The sequence below is a fragment of the Salarias fasciatus genome, chromosome 1 (assembly GCF_902148845.1).
Source record: "Salarias fasciatus chromosome 1, fSalaFa1.1, whole genome shotgun sequence".
NCBI classification, from domain to species: domain Eukaryota; kingdom Metazoa; phylum Chordata; class Actinopteri; order Blenniiformes; family Blenniidae; genus Salarias; species Salarias fasciatus.
In genome coordinates this window covers 39,161,805-39,179,673 of record NC_043745.1, presented here as the reverse complement: position 1 = coordinate 39,179,673, position 17,869 = coordinate 39,161,805, and the positions used below count along the sequence as shown (strand labels likewise).

At 45.7% G+C, this 17,869-nt stretch overlaps 2 protein-coding genes and 2 non-coding genes across 5 annotated transcripts; 1 reads left to right on the top strand and 3 right to left on the bottom strand.

The window, feature by feature from the left end:
* Positions 1-1,100: 1,100 nt before the first annotated feature.
* Positions 1,101-5,983, top strand: pole3 (polymerase (DNA directed), epsilon 3 (p17 subunit)). Its single transcript, XM_030114627.1, has 4 exons — positions 1,101-1,500; positions 3,969-4,054; positions 4,130-4,248; positions 5,615-5,983. Exons 1-4 carry the CDS (start codon positions 1,435-1,437, stop codon positions 5,821-5,823), a joined length of 480 nt encoding a protein of 159 aa, XP_029970487.1. The 5' UTR covers positions 1,101-1,434; the 3' UTR covers positions 5,824-5,983.
* Positions 5,984-10,634: 4,651 nt separating this feature from the next.
* On the bottom strand, positions 10,635-12,993 carry rpl12 (ribosomal protein L12). Of its 2 annotated transcripts, none has more exons than XM_030114304.1 (6): positions 12,820-12,993; positions 11,677-11,750; positions 11,332-11,430; positions 11,166-11,247; positions 11,001-11,087; positions 10,635-10,787 (listed from the first exon to the last, which is right to left on the bottom strand). In XM_030114304.1, exons 1-6 carry the CDS (start codon positions 12,854-12,856, stop codon positions 10,669-10,671), a joined length of 498 nt encoding a protein of 165 aa, XP_029970164.1. In that variant the 5' UTR covers positions 12,857-12,993; the 3' UTR covers positions 10,635-10,668. The 2 variants fall into 2 exon arrangements, with proteins under 2 accessions (XP_029970164.1, XP_029970244.1); XM_030114384.1 differs by having other exon boundaries at positions 12,711-12,974.
* On the bottom strand, positions 10,843-10,969 carry LOC115394867 (small nucleolar RNA SNORA65). Its single transcript, XR_003932179.1, has one exon. It is a non-coding gene; the product is annotated as a small nucleolar RNA SNORA65 (small nucleolar RNA).
* Positions 11,514-11,639, bottom strand: LOC115394857 (small nucleolar RNA SNORA65). Its single transcript, XR_003932176.1, has one exon. It is a non-coding gene; the product is annotated as a small nucleolar RNA SNORA65 (small nucleolar RNA).
* Positions 12,994-17,869: the final 4,876 nt, after the last annotated feature.

Here is a 17,869-nt window from a genome sequence, read left to right as displayed (position 1 = left end):
CACAGGAGTACCTCTCTGGGTTCGGGTTCTTCAGTCTCTCTGGGTTTGAGTTCTTCAGTCTCTCTGGGTTCGGGTTCTTCAGTCTCTCTGGGTTTGAGTTCTTCAGTCTCTCTGGGTTTGAGTTCTTCAGTCTCTCTGGGTTTGAGTTCTTCAGTCTCTCTGGGTTCGAGTTCTTCTGTCTCTCTGGGTTTGAGTTCTTCAGTCTCTCTGGGTTTGAGTTCTTCAGTCTCTCTGGGTTCGAGTTCTTCAGTCTCTCTGGGTTCGAGTTCTTCAGTCTCTCTGGGTTCGGGTTCTTCAGTCTCTCTGGGTTCGGGTTATTCAGTCTCTCTGGGTTTGAGTTCTTCAGTCTCTCTGGGTTCGGGTTCTTCAGTCTCTCTGGGTTCGGGTTATTCAGTCTCTCTGGGTTCGGGTTCTTCAGTCTCTCTGGGTTCGGGTTCTTCAGTCCCTCTGGGTTCGAGTTCTTCAGTCTCTCTGGGTTCGGGTTCTTCAGTCTCTCTGGGTTTGAGTTCTTCAGTCTCTCTGGGTTCGGGTTCTTCAGGCTGAATATTATCTTTGTTTATCATGTCTGTTTCGTACAGTATCCTTTGTTTTCCTAAACATTCTTAGAAATGAAATGTGTTATTATTCTAACAATTAAACCATGTTCATCAATCAGTTTTTGAGAACTTTACGAAACAAAAACCAAACAAACCGTTAAATCAAAGAGAACATCATGAATAAAAATCGATTAGCTCAGTAAAATTCTTTGAAAAGATAAAAACAAACCAGAAAGATATATATGCTTTTAGGATAAACAATACGATATCAGAAAAACGGGGACACCGGGAGCAGAAAGGGTTACTTTTTTGTGGTTATTTAATGTCTTTAATTTGTTCTCTAAATTTAATAAAGAGCTCAACAGAATTTGGCTTTACATTTGCCAATCTACATTTTGTGAATGTGAAATTCGCCATTTAAAAGTGAGATTGCACTCTTAAAATCAATTTCAATACGAATTTTGGTTGTAGTTTTTTTTTTTTTTTGGCTGAACGCAGTACGCCTGCGTCACAATGACGTCACGTCGCAGGCGGCTGGCACGCACGGCGTCCGGCTGTGACGTGTCCGGGCTCGTGGTTCGCTGGTTGGAAGCTTCGCGGGAAACGTCCCAAAACAAACCGGCTCCGATGCGCACGCGAGCCGCGTCGACGGGACCGTGAAGTTTCTCCGAGGAGAGTTATCCGTTTAACGGACACCGAGAAGGCTCCTCCGTGTCGGCGCGCGCCGTCTTGGGGGGAGAACTTGCGGTTAGAAGCCGCGAAGAGCACGCGGAGCTCCGCTAGCCGCCCTCCGTAGCTCCGGGCTAATCGCCGCTAATCGGTTAGCTTTAGCACCGAGCTAACCTCCAGCGGGGGGCCCGGCCGGGGATCCACCGGCTTCACACCGGGAGGGAGGGAGATGGCGGAGAGGCCGGAGGACCTGAACCTTCCCAACGCGGTGATCACCCGCATCATCAAGGAGGCGGTGAGTCCGAGCGGCCCGGCTCCGGCTCCATGCTAGCGGATGTACGGTGGCCGCGCGGAGCGCTGCGTGTCCCCCCGCGCGAGGAGCTCCGGACTCTATTAAACCTCCTTTATTCTTTAAATTCACGTGTTTTCTGCCCGCTGACCCAAAAACAGTGTTTTAAGGCGTTTCTAAGGCTTTTTGCCACCCGGCTGAAACATGGTGGCCTACCTGGATGGAGGCGTTACCATGGAAACGGACCGGGGGACTCATGGACGTTCAGAACCAGACTCAGAGGAGGAGACGTGTACTCTGGATGTCATTGCTAAATTTTCGACCAATAAGAACTTTAGCGATCATCCTAGAAGTTTTTTTATGTTTAAAGGTGCATTAAGGAGTTATACAACCTTAAAGCGATACTTCAACATTTTGGCAAATTGGCCCATCGAGGGCAATTCGGTAGTCATTTAGAACAGCATACTCACTTTTTTTGTGAGGGCGATCTGTTGTTTATTCAGCGGTGGGTCTGAGGAGAGCTTCACGGCGGACGTAATGGAAGTGGATGGTACAGTTGCTTCCCTCGTCAAACTCATCAAATACACAATCCAACAACCCCAAAACACTTTGGTGACACGTTATAATCCGCACATTCACTACGCTGTGAAACACCAACAGATAATATTGTATCATTACGACATTGAAGCAAATACTGGGAACTACTTTTTCTTTTTAAATCACTACGCTCAGACACCATGTTTAGTACGTAGTTCCGTTTTAGCAATCTTCGCAAAAAACGCTCAATCTCGTAATTTTGCATTAATATTTCACAGCGTAGTGAATGTGCGGATTATAACATGTCCACCCGAGTGTTTTGGGGTTGTTGGATTGTGTATTTGATGAGTTTGACGAGGGAAGCAACTGTACCGTCCACTTCCATTATGTCCGCCATGAAGCTCTCCTCAGACCCACCGCTGAATGAACAACAGCTCGCCCTCACAAAAAAAGTAAGTAGGCTGTTCTAAATGACTACCGAATTGCTCTAGATGGGCCAATTTGCCAAAATGTTGAAGTATCACTTTAAAAATACTTATTTTCCACCATAAATATGTTACACATTTATAATGATGTGTACAATGTGCCCTGACATATTCATTACCAGAACCTCTAACAGGCTAAACTGTCACCTGAAAGTCACAGTGCCGGTCCGGCTCCAGCATTTTTTTTGGGAGAATTTGAAAGGAATGACGTAATGCGCTGGTTAGGTTTCATTTTGTCCGCCATTACTCCACCAGATGTTTAGTGAGCAACAACTGAGCAGGATCTTCCAGAAAGTCAGAACAGACTGGCTTCTAGCACTGCCACAGCTCCACACAGACTCCACCAGGGAGAAGAAACTTAAATCTTACTTGAGCGCTACTAAACGAGCGAAGACGGAGTCCCCCTCTTCCGTGCACGCGAGCCACAGGGACGAGTTTTTCACTAAGCTGCATTACGCCCAAGGCCTGCAGGGGGTGCTGTTTCGCATAAAACGTGCAAACTCCTTAAAGGAGTCATATTATGCAAAATTCACTTTAAAAAGGTGTCTTTACAGTCATACTGCCTCCCAGAGCCTCTGTATGATCCCCCAGAAGTGAAAAATTCAGTCACCTCCCTCAGTTGTGCACTCCACTCCACAAGAAAATATACACTCAAACACGCGGTTCTGAAATCTTCCTCTTTCTGACGTCAGGAAGCAAAGTCAACACACACCGGCAGCGCCGTCCGGATGAAGAGGGCTGCTCCTCTGAGAGGCTCTCTGCTCTCGATATCACACCAACAACACATGATATAAACAGAAAATAAAATAAAAACACACCTCATTTCGCTTCTGTGAGGTCGCTCTGCTCGTCCAGCCACATTGATCTGTAATTTATAGACTTCCAGCAAGGATGAGTTCATGGTTTATGTTTTGATCTCAAATGAGAGCTTTTCTTTATCCAATAGTTCCTGTTGTTTGGTTCATTCTATATAAAAACAGTAATTTCCGCGTTCGCTGCTGTCTGGACCCTGTTCAGCTGATTCTCTCCTCCCGAGGCGGCGGAATAACAACATATAGGAAAACCTTTACGTCCGTGAGGTCGTGCATTGTGTTTTATTTTGAAACTTCCGGTGTAACTTCCTGTAAGGTGCTTTCTTAACGACAGTGAATTTACGAGGTGGGCGTGGCCAGATGCGTTCAAGTTCATCACGGAAAATAGGCTGTCAAAAACAGGCTGTTCTGAAGAAGGCTCCTCAGAGACACTTTTTAGACCCTCAAACTCCGAACAGAGGACGAATTTAGGGCAAACAAACTTATATACTATGTTTTTGGGCGTCTGTGACCTACATGACGTGACTGAAAAATAGCATAATATGACTCCTTTAAGGCGCCTTTAATGCACCGTGAAGGATGTTGGATTTTCATGACCTGTCCTGACTTGTTCTTATCTGTCCATCGTTTGTCCCGGCAGCTCCCGGACGGGGTCAACGTGTCCAAGGAGGCGAGGCGGGCCATCTCTCAGGCCGCCAGCGTCTTCGTGCTGTACGCCACGTCCTGGTGAGTGGACTCCACCCACGTCCCCGGGTTTCCTCACGCTTCCCCGCGGCGCTGACCCTCCGTTTCCCTCCGCAGCGCCAACAACTTCGCCATGAAGGCCAAGCGGAAGACGCTGAACGCCGGGGACGTGCTGGCTGCCATGGAGGAGATGGAGTTCGAGCGCTTCCTGGAGCCGCTGAGAGAAGCCCTGGAAGGTGAGGGCGAGCCGTTTGACCTCTACCACCTTGTTTTTAAGCTGCGTTCACACCGCCAAATGCTTTCCGCATTTTTGCGTCCAAATATAATTGAAAACAAATGGGAACGCGCGTTCCACCGGCGACCAGAGGTGTACGCGTCAGATGCGGCGCGTCGGATATGGAAAGCCGAAAGAGTCACAATTCACCACTAATCCAACGCGTCTGATCCTTAAGACGCTGTAAAAAAAACGCCCGTTTTTATAAAATAGGCGCGTTTTAAACAAGCAAGACGTGCGTTCTTTACGGCGTTTCACCAGATGTTAGTGAGCTCGGCCCTCTGAAAAACACAGCCAATAAGTTCAATGTTTCTGAAGCCAATCAGCAGAGCAAAACAATACATGGAAAACAATGGATCCAAACTTGCCTGCTCTTCTGTGTTATCGTAGCCTCGACTGTGTTGCTCGAGGAAATGACTAAAATTCAGAGGATTAAAATATCGATCTGCACGAATTAAGTGTAACCGTGGTCGAATACGCTGCGCTCTCTGCTGATTGGCTTCAGAAACATTGAACTTGTTGGCTGTGTTTGTCAGAGGGCCGAGCTCACTAACATCTCGTAAAACCCCGAAAAAAATGCGCGTCTGGCTTGTTCAATATGCACGTTTTTCACGGCGTTTGATTAAAAAAAACGGGCGTTTTTTACGACATTCGACAGCCTTCAAGTATAGCGGTGTAAAATACTCGCGTTTGGACAAATGAAACGCGCGTTTTTTTTTACGGCATTTTATTAAAAAAACAGCTGTTTTTACGGCGTCTTAACGATCAGACGCGTTGAATTAGTGGCGAATTGTGACTCTTTTTGCTTTCCATAGTTGGACGCGACGCGTTGTCGCGGCGCGTCAGGGCGTTCTCGCATCGGCGTCGCAATTTTGTGGCCGACGCTGAAGTTGGGAAATCTGAACTTTTGACGTGTCGCGATTGTGCGGCAAACCAATCGGAGGGCGTCTCCATGGTGACGTAGGTCAGGGGGCGGAGCCCGGGGAAAGCGACACTGGCGCAGCTCCTGGAGCGAACGGTGAAACTCATCAAACTCCGACCGTCTGTGGATCACATGGTGCTCCAGGCACGGCGGACTGTCCGCCGACGGCGCCGCTGTCTGCCTTCATTAAACATAAACCACTCGCTCAACAGGGTTAGCCATGATGCTAAGCTAACACAGTAAAAGGCCGGAAGTCCCGCCTTCCCTCGTTGTTCAGCGTCGGACCTAAAAATTGATGCGCGCTCAACTTCTCGCGTTGTAGCGATTTTTGACGCAAAATTGCGTTGGGTGTGAACGCAGCTTTAAACTGTGATTCGTCCTGAACGGCGGCGGTTTCTGTCCTCAGTGTACAAGAAGGGCCAGAAGGGGAAGAAGGAAGTGTCCGAGCAGAGACGCCGAGACAAGGAGGAGAAGAAGGCCGGCTCGGAGCGGGACAAGAGCCGCGAGGAGGAGGAGGAGGAGGAAGACGAGGAGGAGGACGAGCGCATGGAGGAGGAGGCGGAGGCCGAGAACGAGGCGGCGGCGGCGGACGAGGACGAGGAGGTGGACAACTAGGAGCAGTCCTCCTCCGGAAACCGGCAAGTCGGAACAAACGGCGCTTCAGAGCGTGGATCAAAACCTCGGCCTGCGTCCAGAAGCGATCGGCGGCGGAGAACGCTTCCGTTTCCCTCGCTCTCCTCAAACCGCCGCTTCTTTTGTACTTTTGTAGAATTGGATTCTTTTCTCTTTTTTTTTTTGCAATAAATGTTTTGTATAAAACAGACGACGTCTGCTGTGATGCTTTGACACTCAGGACTATCTATACACTACTACATTTAAAATGAGGCGAAAGCAGCACAGGAAGATTCAGATAGTTTTGATTCACATATAAAAATATATCTAACGATGCATTTATGAAGTTCGGGTTCAGAACAGTGAACATTTTATTAAATTTAACCTGTTTTTTACCTCGTTTTAACAGTTTTGCTTCTATTTTCAAGTATTTTTTGTAGATAATTTTGAAATCTTACTAGTTTTAACTATTTTACCTCTTATTAAGCAATGTTGCATGTTTTTGTTCCCCAAACATATTTATGTTCTTTTAGAAATTCTAGACATTTATCTTTTTCTGACATTCTATCACTTTTTTCTCAATTTCTTGTGGTTTTAGCTCTTTTTCATTTTGAACCAGGAGTGACCGATCATCTTGATCAATACTGTGGCGTTTAACTATAATAATAAGTTTAATGTTCATTCAGGTTTCATGGAGCCGCAGCAGAGGGACTGAAGAGCCACAGGTTGAACACCCCTGATGTAGAACCAGTTGGGATTTACTCACCGTTCTGTGGCTGAGGGTGGATTGAAGTTTCCACTGAAGATTTAATTTCATCAAGTTGCAGTTTGTTCCTGGTTCTGGTTCCTCAGATGTGAAATGTTGATTTGAACTTTAAAAAAACAAAACAAAATAAACTATTATCTTTGTGATTCCTGGTTCCTTTAAGTTGGCGGTTTGATTCGGAGCGTCTCCCCGGACTCCAGTGTCTGCGATCAATAAGTCTGATCAGTCAGGATGTCTTGTAATATTTCTGATTGTGTTTATTTCACAGATTGGAGCTGAATATAATTGAAGTTTTAAAACCTTGTCGGAGGATTTCAGTGTTAGTTTTAATTGCGTTAATCACGGTTACTGAATGGACGGGCGTCAATTTTGTGTTTAAATTGTGATTAATGGCAGGATTAGGGTAAAAAACTGGATTAAAGGAAAGAAAGGAGAGAAAAGTGATTCCGTCACTGAGACTCGGTTGTTTCTCCTCCCAGTTCAGAACAGCCGATTTATAAGAATCAGATTATTCATCTGAGTTAAAAATGTTCCGAACATCCTCCTGAGGCGCCGATGTTCTGGACCAGGGGTGTTCAACCTGCGGCTCTGGAGCCACATGTGGCCCTTCAGTCCCTCTGTAGCGGCTCCACAAAGCTTCACCACACGAAACCTGAATAAACATTTCACTCATTTTTAAATAAGATTCTTCACTCTTGGGATTCAAGTAAAATTGGGAAAAAGAAAAAACAAGAAATGTGGAAAAAAATGATAGAACAGCTTAAAAAACCTGGAATGTCATAAAATAATTAAACATGGCAGAAAAAAGGCATAGAAAAATGTTTTAAAAGAGGGAAAATGGCTAAAACATAAAAATTGAAAAAAAAAAGCTTGAAAACAAAACTGTTCCTATAAGGTCCAAAAAATAAGTTCATTGTAATAAAATGTTCACTAATCTGAACCCGAGTTTCATAAATGCATCATTAGTTATGTTTTTTTTTATGTGAATCAAAACCAAGACTAAAACTTCCTGAGCTTCTTTCTCCTCACTTTAAACGTTCGGAGTTCTTCGTGGCTCCAGAGCTGCTGGACTCGTCACTGAAACAGCACTTTGGTCAGAGAGGCTGCAGAACCCTGACCTGGACTGTTCCACACCACAGGGCCTGGCCTTCCCTGGAGCGGCTCACCTTCAAAATGCTCCATTTCCATTTTACTCAGCATCGCGACCATTTAATATGGTTTGGAGCACAAACTTATCGCGGACAAGAAAAAACAACAACAACAAACAACAACAAGGTACATTACTTTAACAAAGAGAGGACGTTTCTTAAAAAGGCGCCCAGTTGACAAATTATTTTTACACTTTCATTTTGCAGGAGTGCAATAAATTTAAACATAGAAGGATGACTTGTGTAGAAATTAGGCAGGTTCCTTTTTCCTGCACATCACAACTTCAAAGTTCGTACATTCAAACATTAAATGAAATGCGTCACCCACTTTGTTGTCATTGCAGAGGTTCCAAAACCGGAACTGTCTGTCTATACCTTCATACCGCCCCAACATTTTGGAAAGCGTATTATTACCCGTTCTTAAATTACATATAGCTTGTCTGTAGGCTGTGTTTTCACACAATAAATATTTCTCCAACTTTGAGTCAATTTTCAATTCAGCATAAAGATGACAGGAAGGCGTCTTTACATTCTCCTGGTCTTTCAGAGTGAGTCTCAGCCAGTGGACACTGGTGACTTCCTGTGCTCTCCAGACATAACAGACCAGTCATGAAGGATCTGTTTCACCTGCAGTAACCATGGAGATGTGTATTCACCTTTACTAAAGAGATCAAACAATAAATTATACATCTTCCAGCTGAGTTTAGATTCCCCACTATTTACTAACCTTCCCCAGTATCCAATCATTCTCCTCTTAGTCGATCTTAACAGTGGTGACGACCCAGCTCTCCGTACACCATGTCAGTGCAGGTGCTCATTTTTACTTTAAGAATATACTTTAGAAATCTGAAAAATCTGAGGTGAAGTTTTTCTATGAATTCTATTCGATCAGAACCCCAGACTTCACAGGCATACAACAGAACTGGAGAGGCTAAATTATCAAACAGCTCTAGTGCAACATCTATAGATAACTCATATTTCCTGCACCGAGAAATGACTGCAAACACAGCTCTGGTCGCTTGTTTGTAAAGCTGTTATTCCGTTCTTAAATGAGCCGTTATAATTGAATGTGATTCCTAAGTATTTGAAACATGGCACAACCTCAGGGTCCTGCTCATTACGCAGAAATTTTAGCCTTTTGGTGTTTACATTTCTGTACCCAAACACAGTTACTTTAGTTTTATCACTATTAATTTCAAATTTCCATTTTGCACAATATTCACACAGACAATTTAAAGCATTTTGTAGCCCTCTTTTAGTTGTGGACATGACGATAGCATCATCAGCATACAACAAAATAATCAGTTTCATGTATAAATCGGTTGAAGGATCCCCAGTGTCGACAGGCTGACGTCCACTTGTCAGCAGATGTTCCTCCAGATCATTCACAAACAAGGCAAATAAAAGGGGAGACAAATTTTCACCCTGTCTTCCTCCTCGTAGACTCACAAATGCTTCAGACTTAGCCTCATGTATACAAACACACGATTTCATATTACTATACATGCTTTTAACTACTGCCAAAAACTTACCAGTTACACCCTCTTTTAACAACTTGTGCCACAGGGCTTCTCGCCGTACCATATCAGATGCTTTCCTATAATCAATAAATGCACAAAACAACTTCTTTCTCTTAAAGCGATATAGATCTGTTGTTTGCTTCAATAGTAAAATGTGATCAGTGGTTGAGTACCCTCTTCGGAAGCCAGCTTGGTTTTCGCCTACAATAGTGTTTTCATCACAAAGTTTGCGTAATTTCACATTTAATATATTGGTAAATAATTTACCCAGGCAGCTTAACAAAGTGATGCCTCGATAATTATTGCAATCACTTATGTTACCTTTTTTGTTATATATGGGCACTATAAGCCCAAGACCCCACTCCTCGGGATTACCCCACTGTCAAGGATCTTATTGAACAGAGTTACATACACTGGGATAAAAACTTCTGAAGAAAACTTAATATATCCATTTACAATCTTGTCAACTCCTGCTGCTTTACCACTGATCAACTTCTGAATAGCCTCTTTAACTTCATGATAACTAAAGTGTTTGTTTAAAAAACTGCAGTCCAGGACTTGAATGTCTGCACTCAGGTCATCTGGCACTGCCGCATCGTCACACATTTCTTCTGTGGCTTTAAAACGATAAAACTCAACAGTAACTGGGCACTGATCTTTGCGTTTACCTGGTTGTTCAAGTTTTTTTCCCCCCCAATACAATTTAGGGTTTTTGGATTTCAGGTTCAACAATTCTCTATTAAATTTTATTCTAGAGTCTCTCCTTGCTTTATGTAACACTTTTTTGTACTCTCCACTCTTCAGCCTCAACTGTTCCGCTGATGCAGTATCTCTCTGCACTTTAAGCTCTTTTCTGCCTACAATCCTGGTTAAACCAGGTGTTCTGACTGGTGATAATGCTCCTCCTTCGGCCATTAGTGACCTTTCTCGGAAAGGTGGCTCTTGCACTACGAGACAGTATTTTATATGTGCTGGATGGTTCAAATCCCGCTTTACCTTTCCTGATATGGAACAGATTCAATTAAAGTGATTTTATGTTCACTTCGATTCACAAATGATGCAATTAATCATAATTGTGATTAATTTTAACCAACTGGAGAGCACCGACTTTAGTTTAGCGTTGGAAACTTCTGAAGATGCCCTGAAATTATTTTCTTTGATTGCTTTGGAGAACACAGATTGTCATTTTATGGTTTTCAGTTCACAAAATCTTAACTTCCCATCAGCGTCTTACACCGTTTCAAACTGTTGAAGCCCAGAAACGGCTCTTAGCACTACTGGCGTCACTGAACAGCAGCGGAGAACGGCTCTCTGCTGACACCCGGTGTCCGGCTGTGGTAACAGCAGGCGTCTGAGACGAACAGAGGAAGCAGACGCGGCTCGGTTGGTCGAAGGTTTTATTGGCGGCGGTTCTTCACTCGGAAGGACACTCGATCTTGCCGCTGTTGATGTCGTCGATGACGTCGTGGGGGTGGCGCCCGTCCACGGTGCAGCCCACCGACTGGGCGGTTCCCAGGATCTCCTTGATGGTTCCTGCGGACAGACCGGGTTCCGCGTGTTAGACCGGGACCGAGGTTCCGAAGCGTCGGTGTGTTCCGGGCTTTTCGGCACGGGGCGGCCCACCGGGGAGGAGCCGCCCCGTTTCCTGAAGCCGGGTCGCTCTGAGCCTCCACTGGACTCCGCCCGGTCACCGGCCGGACCGGCGTAGTGGCGGGAGGCTCTCCGGGGTGGGGGGGCGGGGCTTACCGGAGAGCTCCCTGGCGATGGAGCGGGGCCTCATGATGCGGGCCACGCCCACGATCTCGTCGAAGGTCACGCTGCCGCTGTGCTTGACTGGAAGGTGGAGGGAGAGGCGGGTGAGACGGGAACGCCTGGCGGTGGCGAGGGGGCGGGGCCAACACGCTCACTTACTGTTCTTGACCTTCTTGCGGTCGCGCGGCGGCTCCTTCAGGGCCTTGATGATGAGCGCCGACGCAGACGGAACCACCTCGATCTGCGGGGAGACACCACAACAGGTGAGGAACCGTCAAACAACTCGACACCGAGCCTGGCTCGTGGGCGCGGAGCGGCGTCGTACCGCGGCCTGCCGGTTCTGGATGGTCAGCTTGACGGTGATCCTCAGGCCCTTCCAGTCCCCGGTGGCCTTGGCGATGTCATCACCCACTTTCTTGGGAGACTGGAGAGAAGAAACTCCCGGTTAAACCGGGCAGAAACCCCGGGGGAGGGACCCCGGTTCGAGCCTCAGGGGCTAGAGTGCCGGCGTGTTCCGGGCTTTTCGGCACAGGGCGGCCCACCGCAGAGGAGCCGCTCTGTTTCCTAAAGCCGGGTCGCTCTGAGCCTCCACTGGACTCCGGCCGGTCACGGGGGGGCCGGCGTAGTGGCGGGAGGCTCCTGGGGGGGGGGGGCAACGGGGGGAACTCACCAGACCCAGGGGGCCGATCTTGGGGGCCAGAGCAGAGGTGGCGCCGACCTCTCCTCCGGTGCACCTCATGTACACTGAAAGCAGAAGAGAGAGGGGAGAGTGGTGTCAGGAGGGGCGATCGACAGCCGCCAACATCTGGATCTGGCTTCAGCTCAGTCCAGCCCGGGACCGACCCTCAAGATCCAGACTGAACCAGGAGGAAATCCAGGATCATCAATCTGGATTATTAACACTATTGTTTCAAACTCCGATAACAGAATCAGGTCACCAGACGTCCTTCCTGCTCCTAAACCCCAACAGTTTGTTTTTATTTCTACCAGCCTCAAACATTTTTAATGAAACTCAACTTCAACATGTTTCAACTCATTTTCCTCATCTTGACACAAAACAGAAAACACGACACTTTCAGATTAACTATAATCTAATGGGTCAAACCAGAAGGAAGCCAGACAGATCCCTTCATTTCGTCAGCAGAGGAAAAATAAAACGTACGAAAACTTTCGCAATAAAGCTCCAAACACTCCAATGACACTGAAATCACGTAAATCTGCATTTATGGTTTAACAAAATTAAATCAGATGTTGAATCACTGTCAACAATAATGTGCTTGACCAATGTTTATTATTAAATATTTTTTTCTAAGATAATTGCTCATCTGAAACAGTTAATCTGACAAATTTCACAAAAGGTTTTTATATCTTCTATTTAAGACAAAACACTGATTGTTGGCGCTTTACAGAGTATTTACAAATAAATCAGGATATGTAACTCAATGTATTGATTCGTGACAAAAAAACAGACTAAAATCAGAACACAGCGTGTCTAAAAGATGAATTATAAAACTAGTTTAATCCCAAAACCTCCGTTAGCTTCATTAGCATTAGCAGCTAGCTGCTCTCTCCCACGTGGAAGCTAACGACCGGCCCCAAACCGCACAAAAATAAAAGAACATTCCCTCTACAGTGAGAACATCTAACCGTCTCCCGGGACTCTCACTCCTCCACCTAACGGCGCGTTTCGGGTTCCGTTTTTACCATTTCTCCCCGCACGCCGCTCAGCGGCCGCGCGGCCCGGAGGAAACCGCGGCGCGGGGCCTCCATCTTGGCTCCGAGCAGGTCTCGGCTGCTTTTATTGAGAACGTACCAATCTTAACCTCGTTGGGGTCGAATTTGGGAGGCATGCTGCTGCCGCGGAGGTTGAGCTCAGCTCGGCTTGGGTGGTGAGGGTGTCGGATGAACCCGGCTTCGGGACGACCGATTACTGTTGCACCTTCACCGCTAAAGGGGACGAAGGGAAAAGAGAGATGCGGTGCCGCGGAGGGGATTTATAGGGACTGGAAATCTCGCGAGAGTCAGCGAAGAGGGCTTGTCACAGCAGAGAAATCTCGCGAGAATTGCCAAGACCGCGTTCGCAGTGGGGAAGTCTCGCGAGAACTTCTGAGAAGGCTTTTTTAAGCTGGGAAATCCCGCGAGAACTCAACGTTCAGTTGTCACTTCATAGAAAAACTGGCCAATAGCACACAAAAACAACCAACAAACGAACAAACAACACTAGAGAACAAATAAAGAAACTACAGAATCAGACTAACATATTATAGATTTCAATCTAGGTGTGCTTTCTATAGTTATTGCTGGTGACCTGTTCAAAACAAAATTACTAACCAGAGCATTTGATTTGTAGTTAGTTGGATGTGGAGTTCAGTAAAAAGAGCATAAAACGTGTTAGAAAAATGATTTACAATAATAATCCACAACGCAACTAACTAACTAACTAACTAACTAACTAGTATGAATCCTATCATCTGTGGTGTATCACAGGGATCAATTTTGGGACCTCTGTTATTTATTATTTACATTAATGATTTTGCTTCTGTCTCTGCTGATGCTTTTCCAATTTTGTTTGCTGACGACACAAATCTACTCGCATCTAACCGTGATCTAAATGTACTGATACAGAAGCTCAATCATGATCTTTCCAATTATTCTGAATGGTTTCAAGCAAACAAGCTAACACTGAATGTAAAAAAAAAAAAAATCAAATTTCATGCTATTTGCAGGAAATAAAAAATACAACAATGATTCAATAAAAATCCGCATTAGTCATGAAGAGCTGACGAGAGTGAACTCAACCAGGTTTCTTGGTGTTAGGATTGATGATAAATTAAATTGGAAAGAACATATTGAGCATGTCTGCAAAAAGATATCAGAGTCTATTGGGATTGTAAGTAAAATAAGGCATTTGATTCATACTAGGTGTTTATCTACTCTTTGTTACAGTCCTTACTATCCTTACTTGACATATTGTAATGTGTGGGGAAATACCTTCACCACTTACCTTAACAAAATTCACATTTTACAGAAGTGATTCTTGAGAATTGCTACTTACTCCGAATCAAATGCTACGAGTGCACCTTTGTTTAATAAATTTAACTTGTTAAATATTTTTGATATTAATACTTTTTTCACATGTATATTTGTGTACAGAGCTCTCTATGATTCTGACTGGCCGACTCACATCAAGCTCTACTTTTCCTTCAATAACCAATTCCATAATTATGCCACAAGACAGGCTCCTGGTTTGCACTTACCCTTATACAAGAGAAATCATGAGCAGTTCTCACTGAGATTTAATGGACCTAAAGTGTGGAATATGCATCTGGACTTATTAGAAGCACCTTTGTCCATGTTCAGCTGCCATATACATTTTTTTTTCCACTGTGAGTTTGTGCGGGAGCGGCATTTGTACAAGCCTTTTGGCTTTTTTTGCTCCCTTGCACATAGTCAGATTGTTTTGACTATATGTGCAAAATAATAAAAAAAAAACGAACTAATCAAACGACTGAATAGATGAATGAATAAATAAATAAACACAGGATGAAACTAGGCCACATGGTGGTGCAGTGGTTAGCACTTGTGCCTCACAGCAAGAAGGTCCTGGGTTCGAATACCAGCCGGGACTCAGGCCTTTCTGCGTGGAGTTTGCATGTTCTCCCCGTGTGTGTGTGGGTTCTCTCCGGGTACTCTGGCTTCCTCCCACATGTCAGGTTAATTGGTCACTATAAATTGCCCCTCAGTATGAAAGTGTAAGTGAATGCTTGTCTGTCTATGTCTGCCCTGCGACAGACTGGCGACCTGTCCAGGCTGACCCCGCCTTCGCCCACAGCAGCTGGGATCGGCTCCCGCGACCCCGAAAGGGAGAAGCGGTAGAAAATGAATGAACATGATGAAACTAATTTAGAGAATTTAATACATTAATTTAATTAAAGCTTCAATATATTTCCTCCTAATAAATTTGGAATATAAATATAAGAATTTCCAAAACAACAATCACTAGGTCAGAACAATACTTAACAAAATATTCAATATACTATATGATATTGTGACTGCAAAGAATCACATCACTGTGTTTTATTTTACATCGGTCTCAGTGACAAAAACAAACATCAAATTACAATGACTGGCCAACAAGAAATAAGCAAATGCAATTATAAAATGACTTTAATTAATTTTCCGAAATAAATGAACAAGCGAGTGAAAGGAAAGCTCAGGTGTTATTCAGACTGAATGAACAACTCTAATCAATTCTAATAATGAGTAAATAATAATCGTCTCAACTGTTTACACACGACTCATCGCTCCCTATTGTCAGGTTTTCTCTTGTTGGTGAAATAAAAATAAATTACAGTGCATTGTGTGTGTGTGTGTGTGTGTGTGTGTGTGTGTGTGTGTGTCAGGTGTAATGAACCACCGTTGCAGCAGAAGCGTATTTGTCTCCTGTTGGCCTCCATCACCGCCGCCTGTTAATTACGCGGGCTGTAATGAAGGCCGGCCTGCTGGGGAGGCGCGGCGAGGAGCGGCGAGGAGCGGCAGTAATGTGGAAACTTTAACCTGTTTGGAGGAACTGGTTGCATAACTAATGAGTGGAGCTGCTCGTGTTGCCCCCCCCCCCCCCGGCTCTGAGTCCTCCAAACACCCGGCAGTAGGAGTGTACTGCTGCTGCTGCTGCACAACAAAAACATCTCCTGCGTGGCGGTTTAATGGATTCCGAGCCGCCGCTCGAAAGTGATTCTGTGACCCGCCTCAGCGGAGGCCACATGTGGGCGCCGTGCCCCCCCCTCTCCTGCACGGCGGCCTCGGCTCGGTTCTCCGGTCTGATTCCTGAAGGACTTTTGACTCAGAGCCGCCGGACAGGAATAGCAGCAGAATGCAGGAGAGAGGATGAGAGAGGGAGAGAGACTAGTGTTTAATATGCAGAAAGAGAGCGAGAGAGGGAGGGAGAGAGAGAAAGAGAGAGAGAGAGAGAGAGAGACCAGTGTTTAATATGCAGAGAGAGAGAGAGAGAGAGAGAGAGAGAGAGGAAGAGAGGGGGAGAGAGAGGGGGAGAGAGACAATCAGAAAGAGAGAGAGAGAGAGAGAGAGAGAGACCAGTGTTTAATATGCAGAGAGAAAGGGAGAGAGGGAGAGAGAGAGGGAGGAGAGAGACCAGTGTTTAATATGCAGAGAGAGAGAATCAGAGAGAGAGGGAGAGAGAAAGAGAGAAAGGGGGGAAGAGAGAGGAGAGAGGGAGAGAAAGAGAGAATCAGACAGAGAGAGAGGAGAGAGGGAGAGAGAGGGAGAGACAATCTGAAGCCCTTTTCCCACTAGCCAAACAACCCGTTCAAACCCGCTAAAAATCGGCTCCTCATGGCAGTGTGACAGGGTTTAATCGGCATTTAGACCCGAGTCTTTAAACTCTGCTATCAACCCGGGTTTTTAGCAGGTCGGCTTTCTATCGGCTTTCAGTGGGAGGGATACGTCCGGGAACTTACATGATGACGTAGACGCAGCGCGGCTACATTAGCGTGGCTGCGTTAGCGTGGCTACGTTAGCACGCTAGTTGTTGTTTCTGGACACAGCGTGAGATTTCCTTCGTCAAGATGACCCAGCATTGGTCGAAATCCCGGGTCAAACGCTTTCCCACTGCCATGAGGAGCCGATAGTTAGCGGGCGTAAACGGGGTTTTTTTGGCCAGTGGGAAAGGAGTAATAGTGAGACCAGAGAGCTTCTCCTGATCCGTGGGGAACTACAGGTAATGGGGACTGTGTTCCGCTGCATTGTTTACTTTTGTTGTGCTCCCTTGCGCTGATGATGTCATCAACGTGGGACACCATCAGCGCGGGGAAAACGCAGCGGCGCGGCTCACCAGCAGGCGGCTAGACCCGGGTCTGCAGGCAGTAGGAAAGGAGTCTAAATCAGGTTGAAAACACAGGTCGACCCACTAGTTGCAGTGGGAAGAGAGAGAGAGAGAGAGAGAGAGAGAGAGAGAGAGAGAGAGAGAGAGAGAGAGGGAGAGAGAGAGAGAGCCAACACAGCAGCCAGGTTCATAAATGGCTGTGACGGGAGAAGAACTGACAAACCGGAACCTCCATGAACCCGAGCAGGAGGACAGACCGGGACCGGGACCAGAACCGAGACCATCTCCATCCTGTGAATGAAGACATGGAACTGGTCCTGCACATGTATAGAAAAATACCACTAGCCCAGTTTACCTGGGTGTTTTTCCAATCCGATTGAAAACAATCGTGTCAAACACGCGTGTAAACATGGATGGCATACCAAGCGATCCACGATGAATCCTGGTTCTCCAGGGTCCTGGTGAAGCGGATTATACGGCGTCCTCCCAAATGGACGACATGGGTGCTCCGCTCGGCTCCGCCTGCCGGTGTTTCGAATAAACTGGTGTCCGTGTTAACTTGTGACCAACAGATGTTGAAAACCAACTGAAACTTCTAGACGTTCTAGCAAACGTCAGTTTTCTACAGTTACAGTAAATGTATAAGTTTAGAGTCTTTCGTGAGTCTTATTTTAACATCTGCTGTTTCCAGCATGTGTTTACAGAAAACCGTCACTCGTTATCATGGGAACCAGTTCATCCATAACACCGGCCGGGCAGTCTGCTGGTAGTCTGGTACGAAGTTTTTTGAACAACTGGCTCCATCTCCAGTGTTTGTTCTCTCTGGGTTTGATTTAAAAAGTGTTTCTCAGCCACCGTCCAGTTCTTCTGCTTGTTTTTGACTTCCCTGCTTCCTGTTTCCTGTTTACTGCTTCCTGTTTCCTGTCACTTCAGTACGTACAAAGGAACACATGCGCGGAACAAATAATCCCCTGTTTAAATTGGCTGTATCATGCAAAATTCAATTTTTGTATGTTTTAAC